Source organism: Asparagus officinalis, chromosome 5 (assembly GCF_001876935.1).
Source record: "Asparagus officinalis chromosome 5, Aspof.V1, whole genome shotgun sequence".
Lineage (NCBI taxonomy): Eukaryota > Viridiplantae > Streptophyta > Magnoliopsida > Asparagales > Asparagaceae > Asparagus > Asparagus officinalis.
In genome coordinates, this window is record NC_033798.1 from 75,288,618 (window position 1) to 75,299,782 (window position 11,165).

General features: G+C 34.3%; 1 protein-coding gene across 4 annotated transcripts in view; it reads left to right on the forward strand.

Moving 5' to 3' along the window:
- LOC109843938 (putative methyltransferase NSUN6) overlaps nucleotides 1–11,165 on the forward strand; it is a 35,498-nt gene that overhangs the window by 8,087 nt on the left and 16,246 nt on the right. For all 4 annotated transcript variants that reach the window (XR_002247842.1, XM_020412927.1, XM_020412926.1 and 1 more), the window contains exons 6-8: nucleotides 952–1,014; nucleotides 8,672–8,793; nucleotides 10,123–10,360. Coding sequence is in view for 3 of the 4 variants with exons in the window: in XM_020412927.1 (XP_020268516.1) it covers nucleotides 952–1,014; nucleotides 8,672–8,793; nucleotides 10,123–10,360 (423 nt within the window). In the remaining variant the exon portion in view is untranslated. The remainder of the gene's footprint in view (nucleotides 1–951; nucleotides 1,015–8,671; nucleotides 8,794–10,122; nucleotides 10,361–11,165) is intronic.

The window sequence follows — 11,165 nt, forward strand, 5'->3', positions numbered from 1 at the left end:
TTGCCACAGCATCACAAGTTTTACCTAATTGATACTATCCAGTTCATGTCCTCAATTCATTATCTAGTCCCAATATAGGTTCCCAAACTTGGTTATTCACCACCAAAGCTATTTCAACTCAATATGTTAGAACTTAGAAGTTACTTCTTTCTTGTTAATTTTGTTTTTTGGTTTCGTTAATTTTCTTTTTTCGTTTTTTAGACTTGGTTATGGGCTTTAAACTTGCGGTTGTAACTTTGATTGTGTAGTTTATTTAGAATTCCCCTTTAAAATTGAAGCAATTTCTTCATATTTTTTGATGTAGGCATTCTAGATACCAAAGAAGAAAGCCACTGGTGCCATACTCCTTTATTCTTCCATGTATTTGTAATTGTTTTTGAACCCACATACAACACTTTCACAATTATTGAAATGATCTGAACTATTGCTCCTAAGTGTACCACAACCCCAAGCACCAATCTAATGTGTTCCAGCTTTGTAGTGCATATAGTTCAAACGACCATCCCCTCTTTCCAAACACTAGACCGTAGCTTTGTTGTAATACTCATTGTCAGTTCTGATAGGGGTGTTGGAGAATGTTTCTCATAGATGTTTGCATTGTATTAAGCTTGTATCTGAATGACAGTTACTTGTGGTTTTACTTTATTTTATTTTTTTAGGGGTGGAGGGTGTGGGGTTCCAAGAGTAAGGAACTCAAGTAGCTTATTTCTCTTTGATGTTATTTGCTTCTCCTAAAGAAAGTCATATTGTGTTTGTTTAAACATGTATAAAATCCACTTTGATATTTATCATCAAATTGCATGTTTTTGTTCTAATTTTTATGTCTTATTTCTTAAACAATTAAGATTAACCTTGCTGCATTCTATACTATATTTGAGTAACTGCAAATGAAGCCAAAATCCATGGCTTATATAACATATTAACTTCTAATTTACACTCTCTTTGCTCTAGATGTGCTTCAAGGAGAAATATTTCTGCAGAATTTGCCCAGTATAGTTGCTACTCGTGTTCTAGGTATTAACTCAACAATATTTTACTTTATGCCTTTGTTCAATACCATGTCATTTGGTTTCATATTTACATGTTCTGTACATGGATGCTGCAAACTATTTTCTGTAGGCTTTATAGTTAATATGCTTTGTTCTGTTCTCACTTTTCTGTAGGCTTTATAGTTAATATGCTTTGTTCTGTTCTCACTTTCTTGGTTTCTTAACGGTCCACTGTTTGCACATTTCAGCTAAAAGTAGTGCAACCAGTGCTTTCCTCCTGAACCACAAAAATATTTGATGCCCCAAATTCCTGAACTTAGATGACTACACAATTTTAATTGAGCTATTTTACTTTGTTTTGACCAGATTCCTAATGTAATAAGAGTAACTGTCCTTTCTTCTAATAAACTAAGGTCAATGCTATACTTAACATATGTCATGTTGTGTAATACCTCAGACTAGGGGTGTGCATTCGGTCAGTCGGCTCAGTTTTGACCAAAAAAATAGCCAAACCGAACTATCTTTGGTTTCAGAATTGCACCAAACTGCACTCATTTGGTTCATTGGGTTCGGATCGATATAATCGGTAGTGAGGACTAAATTAGCATCAATGTTCTCTCTTCTTTAGTGGGTGTATTGCTTTATCCATTGCTTCTATGCAATCACATAAATAGTTAAGGCCTGTTGCGTGATGTTTCCATTTTCATTGATTCTCAAGGAAAGTTATGACACAAGAGTCCACTAAGTTTTGTAGAGAAATGGTTGGCACTTGCATGAATATGAACATAGACAATTTGTTGCGAAATCTTAATATTTCACAAGTTTTATGTATATTACACTAGTACATACTACATAGTGAAGAAGCTACAAAGTTGCAATCCATCGTATTTAATAAACGTCATCTCACATTCATGATTAAAAAATATGAACGAATCTCAAATTCAAAGCCAAGAATAGTGCATCATAATCCAAAATTTTATGATATAATTTTTCACTCAAAGTATCTAAACAAAAAGAAATACAAATTTAAAATCATTAAGTTCCTCCAACTCTGTGAGCCATGCTTTTGTGAATGTTGATTTCTATTGCAAAAGCATATTTTTTTAATAAACAAACGATCTATGTGTCTCCGGATCTACAGCCGGCGAACCTGAGATTAAAGACGGGTGTCGAAGTGGTTGCTCTGACATAGAGTTTTGGTTTTGGTCTGAAATCGAAGTCGAAGTCGAAGGGTTAGAGATGATGAAAAATTGATGCATAGGAGAAGGAGAAAGATGAGAGAAAAGAGAAAGATGAAAGGTTTATTAGTCTCAAATCTCAATCTAATCCTACTAATTTGGAATTAAGATGGGTGGACCTAAGTGAGGGCTAAAGGGGCCTTGACCCTACCTTGGAAAATGAAAGATGTCTATCTAGATGACTATTGTGTTTGGGAGCTAAAGCTAAGAAATAGATGAAGAGATTTCGTCCTCTTTCTTTTGCTTTGGTTGTTTGGTGTTTCGCGACATGCTCTCTTTTCTTTTCTTTTTTGTCTTTTCTCGGTAGAGTTGGGGCACAATACTTGATAACATCAGGGTGGATTCATAAAATTTTCCTTTGTGGGGACAACAACAAGTATTTATTTATCTAAAACTAAAGTATAATAAAATATTATAAACCAGTAATACTTGGTGAAAATGTTTTCGGTAGTGGAAACACTTTTATTAGTTTTATTGCATCATATTTTGCCCGTGATGAGATAGCAAAATAAAAATGAGTATTTTTACTAATAATTTACTTCCAGTAATTTAATCAAAAGATGTATGCTTGCTAGTAAAAATCTCTACAAAATCCAACATTTTGTTTGGTAAAATAATTTACGTAAGATTGTTCAGCAAAAAAATACATACACCCCCCTCCCCCCAAAAGACATAGAAAGCATTTAGACAATTACTTTTATAACAGAATGAAAAAAGATATTCACACTTTTAAATTTCCCTTGATGATTTTTCATATTTCGAAACTAATGCATGATTTTTTCAGTGGCAACGCTATGAAATACATCTCTTTATGGATGCAACCTAACAATCATTCATCCATTTATATAACATTTTGTTATGAAAACGATTCTTCACGACGTGCATTGCAGAAAAAGCTCGGTCTACAGTTACGGTCGTCGGTCACTATCGGTAAGATCAAAGCCAAATTCACAAGCAAATACACCAAAAAACATGTAACAATTTTTTTTGTCTCAACCTACTTTTTGGAAAGATCACCAATGCATTTTAGCATTGAGAATTGACTATCTGTCAAGAATGTAACTCTCAAGTTGATTATCAAGAGCCATGAGATCTATTAGATGAAACTCTAATGGATAACACTGAAGTAAGCAAATTAATTTAGCTTATCAAAAGATGAAATGAATCCATTGGCTCCAAGCAAGCAATGCAAATAAGCAAGCAATGCAAAGAAGCAACTTGGTGTTAGCCTTCGTAAAGCTATTGTTGAGCTCTTGAAGTTGCTTGTCAATCATTTGATAGAAAAATTTAACATGGAAATGGTGTAAATTTGTCACTTTCTCAACATTATGCCTTGGTCATCGACAGTACAAAGACATTCATATTTGGAATATGAATATCACGTCTCTTACAAAATGAAGAAACTTCTCTAAGCGAAGATTCCCACTCATCATCTCTCATCATTTTTTAGCCGTTGTTCGTCTACTTTAAACTAAAGCCATGACATTGTTGATAGGGGTGTGCAACTGTCGGTTCGGTTCGGTTCGGTTTTTACCAAACTTTGAACAACCGAACCGAACCGCCTATAATTCAAAACCGAACCGAACTGTTGCAAGTCGGTTCGGTGCGGTTCGGTTCTAACTTCATCAAACTTCTTATCAAACAACAAACTATGTTAAAAAAAAATATCAACAAAGTAGGAGATTATGAAGCATTAAACACTGATATAATGATATTGTTTTCAACCCATAATGATCCAGAAAATGTGTTTAGAGTTTGAGTCTTTAACTTTTTGGGGATGGGTCGGGTAGGGTTTGAGATCAGAATGGGTAGTATTGCACTATATTCGGTCGGTTCGGGTCGGTTCGGGTTGAAATGTTTCCAAACCGACCCGAACCGCCCTACTCATAAAACCGATTTTTTCGGGTCGGTTCGGGTCGGTTTGGTCGGTTTTTTCGGTTTGGACCGAACCATGCACAGCCCTAATTGTTGATATCTTAATTTCCGTCATAGAGCTTAGAGATAATTCGTGTGAAACTCCCAATATCTTTTTCATTAAATGCATGTTAAGTACACACTCAAAAGATTGCATGAAGTATAACAAGGTACTTACTTAGCCTTTTTGCTCTTGAGTTTGTGCTATCTTTAGCAATAGTATCAAGCACCTCAATAATAGATGAGAGCATAAGAATCAAATTGACCAACATCCCATAGTGAGAATACCAACAAGTATCTCTGTCTTGATGAAGAGATGCTTCTTTATTTAAAATTCTTCCACTTGAAAGTTAACCATTTTCTAAACCTTCGACGATCTTGCTAATTTGTTTTTCTCGAAGAATATCCCGACGTTTGCATGAACCTGCAACCACATTAGACAAATTGTTAAGTATCATAAAAAGTAGGACAGTTTTAGTTTGCTGCTTTTCAACACTCACAAGAACTAGTTGAAGTTGGTGTGCGAAACAGTGGATATAGAAAGCATACCCATTTTCCTTCATGATCAATGTTTTGAGATTGTTATATTCTCCTTGCATGTTAGTAGTATTATCGTAACCTTGTCCACGAACGCTTGACAAACTTAGTCCATGTCTAGAAAATAAACACTCAATTGCTGCCTTGAAGACTAAGGCGGTTGTGGAGGAAACATGAACAAGCGTAAGAAAGCGTTCAGTGCCATGTCGTTTCTTATTTACATAACGCAACACAATAGCCATTTGCTCTTTAATTGATATGTTATGAGACTCGTCAATCAAAATAGCAAAAAAATCATCTCACCAGTATCATCGATAATAACTTGAGTAGTTTTAGTGGCAGTAGCACTAACAATATTCTTTTATATGCTAGGTGCCGTTACATGAGCTCTTGTCAAAATGTTAATAAAAGCAACATTTTGATTAGTGACGAAATGTATGAGCTCAAGAAAGTTTCCTTAGTTACTTGATTGTTTAGCTTCATCATGGCCTTGAAAGGCCAAACCTTGGTGTAACTAAAATTGAATACAATCGATTGTTATCATGAAGTGAATACGTCAATCTTCTTTGGCTTGATCTGATTGCTTGGATATAGCAACATTAATGTGTTGCTTTTACTTCGTTGAAGCTTGACATTTAGTACAAGCTTCATTATGCACACTATATGGACCACCAACATGCTTTATTAAACCCTCTTTCTTTTTTTACTTTGTATATCCATTGACGATAAAACAATCACCACCTTGCTTAGGCTTCATAAGATAGCAACACAAGCAAAATGTCGCATCTTTAGATATGCTATACTCAAACCAATTTTCAAATTAAACCAACTAGGATTGAAACAACGCAAATCATTCTAATTTTTGTTTTTGAAAATCTATGCTTGCGTGGTTGACAATGACCTTTTTGCAAATAGTCTCTTCGAATATCATCTCGATCATTAAGATGATAATCGAAAATATCCGATCGAAGCCCTGGATCAACCGGAAGATCTTTTAGGTTCATTTTATTTTTTTGCTAATTGCTAGGTTCTAAATTCTCAGGATCATTTGAATTTAGTTGATGTTTGCTCCGTTGGTGAGTTTCTCTTATGAAATTTCTCCGTAACTAAAAAAAATTATGCAAGTAATATCAACTGTTATTTCAATTAATCAATAAATTTTTATTAGTTATTTATAATTACCAATTCTCACAATTTGACTTCTATAATGTTTATATGACTCAAATTCTCAATAAATAACAGTCTATTAACCGCAAATTCATTTTACACTTTAATTTATTTCAAATTTCAGTAAAATTGAAGAAAATATTTGACAAACAAAACTAATATATTGCATATTCTTGGTATATTAAATTTTTTGAATCGTATCCCTCAATCATAGATGAAAGCATGAAAATGTGTAAACTAGTAATTAAACAAAACCATATTAACTTTTTAAACACATAATTTAAAAGAAAATTTTAAACTCACTTGACATTGGTTTGGGAGAAGTTGAGGAAAGATGGTGAGGATGGTTGTAGGTGTGGGTCTGGGCGGGGTTCTGGGTGTCGGCAGGTCAGGCAGTGGTCGTAGTGCAGGTGGGGATTGGGTGGATCATGAGAGTTAGGATTTGCAATTTTAGGAACTTTTGGGTCTCTGGGTTCTGAGACAAATAAAAGAGGGAGAGGGAGAAAGATAAGTTTTGGGCTTGGGTGTTGGGTTCAAGTGCTTTTTGTATATTTGGGCTTTATGTTTCCGGACCTAATTGTTGGTTAGGTGGTTAAACGGGTTTGGTTGGGTGAAAATCTAAATGAGCTTGTGCTTGCATTGTTATATTAGAGATGGGTTGGGTTGCAATTATATAAATCTTAGGGGTGACAGATTAGAAAAAAAAATATAAGGGCAATGTGTAAATTTTAAAAAACTTAGGGGTGTAATTGCACCTCCGGGGCAAATGTAAATCTGCCTCTGGATAGCATTTTGAGGGAAGTTTGGGCTTGGTCGTTGTTTGTGAGTGATAGTAATTGCGGATAGATCCTAATTGAACTTGCTACAATGTACTTTTGTTGTTGCAAATAGACCCTTCTGAGTGAATTTTTTTTACTCTTTTTTAGGGGGTTTTCTGTAGCAATAGATTTTCACTTAGGGAGTATATCTGCAGGGCTCTTTCGAGTGGAATCTATGTACAACAGTAGAACTACAGTGGTGTTTAGTTTGGCGATAGTACAAGTGATCTATATGCAACAAATATAATCTTTGAATTTATCCTACATCAGTGAATTAATTGCTTAATAATAATTTTATAAATCATAGGAATGAAATGTAAGATCCATCAACTTTCTCAGAAGCCATTCGTTTGGATTTCTTATGACCATATTCGAACATGAACATAATCACAAGACGTCCGAATTTCTCGCAAGCTTTCCCTTTGTCCTGCTTTAATATGTTATTGTGGTTACTCATTAATTTTTTTGGATTGGACCTCTCTTAATAAAATTCCTAGCTCCACCACCGAATCAGGATATCAGAATTAGGTTATGAAAGGAAACACACATTTAAGTAAACATGATTAACATGTGATTGAGTCAATCAGCTTGGACTTTGATTAATTGGATATGATTATATGAGCAATATATCATTTAAAACCCTATAACAAACAATACAACCTTATAGTGCATTTGGTTGGTTCAACGAGTTTGTTGAATTTTATTCAATCCGAACTGAACCGAAGTGTATTTAAAAATGATTGGACCTGTCGAATTTTATTCAATCCGAACTGAACCGAAGTGTATTTAAAAATGATTGGACCTGTCGTAGTTTGGACAGCTAGTTCAGCTTGGGCTGAACATCGCTCAGCCTACCTCAGGCCTTTCTAAGATCAAATTTCAATACTTTACAACTAATTGGTTCTTTATGATAAAATCTTTTTCATTCATGAAAAAGTTGTAACATTAGTTTTAGAAGTTTTTAGAAGTTGGCCCAAACTCTCTGGAAAAACTAATTTCTATTACATACACACAAAAGACTATATTTGGATGCAAACGCCCCTTCAAAATGGCAGATAGGCAAACATATAATAAATCACAACATTAGATGTGATGCACATCACCTAAATTTCTTAACGCAAAACAAATGGTTATAAGTTTTAAATTGCCTTCACTTGTGATTAATTTAGGACAATAATACCCTCAAGATGAAATATAAATCCTTCCCATTTCTTCCTCTTTATTTTATTTAGACCAAATCCATTTCTACCAAAGTCCTAATGCAATGTGGAGGAAGAAATGGGATAGATGGGATATATTTTTATCATAAGGGTATGTTGTCCTAACGCCTAAATGTATCACTATAACTTGTTAAGCGCGTGATATATTTTAATCATAAAAATAAACAACAATGAATTGGAGGGGACTAAAGTTAATGACATTGAAACTTTGGGGTGTCAAATTGTCAAAAAAAAAAACTTTGAATATCAAAGTTAAAAAGATTCTAAGCTTTTAGGGTTCAAAAGTGCAAATCAGCCTTTTAAAAATGCACAAAGCCAACTTTTGCCATGTATCACATGCACAAATGCAGTGAAAAGCTACTTTTTATAAGTATCAAGTATCAATGAACATGAGTACTGCCACCCGAAGTGCATCATAGACCATTTTAATTGCACTACACCATTTTTGAAATCACCTTAAAAGGAAATCCAATGATTTTGATAAATTCTCGCTTGCATCATGTACCAGTACCACAAATCATCCTGTAAAAAAGTGTATACTCGCTTGGTTTCAGGCACTTGATGGATGATAAGGATGTTGCAATATTGGATTTTTATTAATAATCCTGATGACGTATTGTAAGTTACCCAACCCAACTATATATTTGTCTATATATGTAATTACGCCTGACATCATACATGCGAAATACTAATATGCCTTGTAGTTTTTTTTTCTTTTAGTTTTCGTTTGTACCTTTTATGCTTTGCTTCTTTTGACATCTTAATTTCAATAATTTATTGTGTTCTAGATCCCCAAGAAGGTGAGCGCATATTGGACATGTGTGCTGCTCCAGGTGGAAAAACAACTGGAGTTGCTATTCTCATGAAGGATAAAGGAGAGGTTATTGCTAACGATAGATCTCACAATAAGGTAAGGTTTGGTCCGATAATTCTATGGAGAAAGGCTCCATGTAAGATTTGACAAAGTTTTATGACACAATTGGTAATCTACTATATGTTAGTGTTAGATTCCTGGCCAAGTAAACAAAAAATAAAAAGGAGAGGAGATGACTGTGATTCTATAAGACTATATGACATCCTCCAAATTCTGCTATAGCACGGAAAGTTCTAGAAGTAAGGAAAAATTGATAGATATTCTGTGGAGGGACTACCTTTCATTTGTGAAGCAGTAAGTAAGGTCAGAGGGCAAGCAGATCTAAATTGAAGAAAACGAACTAATGATAAAACAATCAATAGAAGGATTCTCTTAAAAAATTTCAGTCAAATTGGTCAAGAAGCAAACCTAATTTTACCAATTTCAATCTTGCTAGGTGAACCCAAATTTCATAGTCAGTAGGTCCTTGGACAACATATTTATACACATTCAGTTAAAGCATGTTATTCTGAAAGACGGATATTTCTTTTGTTCTTTGCATCTGAGTCGGGGCAGAGACTATCAATCACCCTAATACTGTTGCCTGAGAGTTGATAGATGCTAGGGTGTAGAAGGGCATTTTAAAGGACGCACCAGGCAACACGAAAGAATGGAGAAAGTTTGGAATGGTACTAACATTTGGTAACATACATGGAAATATAATAGCAGATACAACAAGGAGGATATAGTGTAAAGGTTGACAGGAAGTAAGTAGTAGAAATTGCGAAGAAGAATAATAGATATCCAAACAGTATAACTTATGAGAATTAAATCCTTATCATTATGCCTCATTGAATCGTCATATATTGTCTTTGGAGATTCTCATGAATGGTGGTTTTTCACACTTTGATACTGCATTCTATATATTGTGCAACACAAATGTCCACCTGCATGCACAATTATGTTTGCATGTGCCTTTATCTTTCTTTGCACTTGCATAAGGCAGACATGCAGATTGCACGTACACATATATGTATGTAGACACATATTTTTGTGGTAAATGCTCTCAATCATTCAAATTAATATTCTGTTTGAATCATACAGAAGAAACATGCTTGGTTAATGCATTGTCACTCACCAGTCAGTATGCATGCATCTTTCGCATACAAGTTTTGACTTGAGGAACATGAGGAACTTGACACATGTACAATAATCAGAGAAATATCACGAGAAGCATGTCTTATTTCTGTAATCTTTTGTGATTTGAATAGAAGGGACATGGGGAAACCATATGTTTTCGAACTCGCCATGCTTCATCATTCCTGCAGACTGCTTTTCCTATGTTATGGTGTTTTTGCTCATCATATGTATTCCTATTACTTTCAGGTGATGGATATAAAAAAGTTGGCTGCTGAAATGGATTTGACTTGTATAAATGCATCCAAGCTTGATGCTCTCAAATCTGTTTGTCAGAGTAAGGAGACAAAAAATGTAGATATAAAGGATAGAAACAGTGATGAATTAGATGTTGCAGTCAAAAACTCAGGATATCTAGGATCTCGAAATGGCGAAGCGATCACCTGCTCAGCAGATACATACAAAACTGATGGATTCACTGAAAATGGTATTGTCTCCTGAATAATTCATGTCACTGTATATGTTCAGAGTGTTTGGATGCCTTGGTTTCAAAAGAGTTTGTCCTGGAAGCATCATTATAATACTTGAGACTGCTGTTTTAGATTAGTGATTAAAATTTGGCAAAACTTGCATTATTGAATGTTATTTTGTAGAAAACTAGTGATGAAATTTTATTAGTTGTCCAGACTTGATAGCCATAATTATTAGCAAGAATGTCTAGTGTTTAAGCCATCAAGATCGTTAATGATTATTATTGTAATTTAAAAGATTCAATGAAAATAAAAATATGTTATCTTTCTTGTGAGTATTTCTTTTGGTCTTGGTTATATGACAAGTAACCATAATTTTCACTGCTAAAAGATTCTGATTTAATGAAGTGCAAAAGGAAAGAAGGAAGCAGAAAGAAAAACAATGTAACTCTGTATATGGCATATTTTACTTTCTCAATATGGTGACCCAGGGAGCTGTCTGTTCCTCTGTGGGGTAAAAGATCCCTACGTGTTAACACTTTAGGTTAGGCAACTTGCATAAATGTACAGTAATTTCATTAGAAGTTGCAAATGCGGTAGATAATGCATATTCTTGTTTTTACTGTTTCTGGTTGGTTCAAACATACTTACGGCATTTTGGTAAACATGTATGGTTCCAAAAGCACCATTGCTCATTCATTATTTATGATTTGTGGCCTTTTGTAGTTAGTAGGTATCGTCTTATTTCGTGGATAGCATCTGCGAGAATAGTAGTTCATTGCATTGTCACCTGTTGTAATTTCATATCAATATCAATATGTT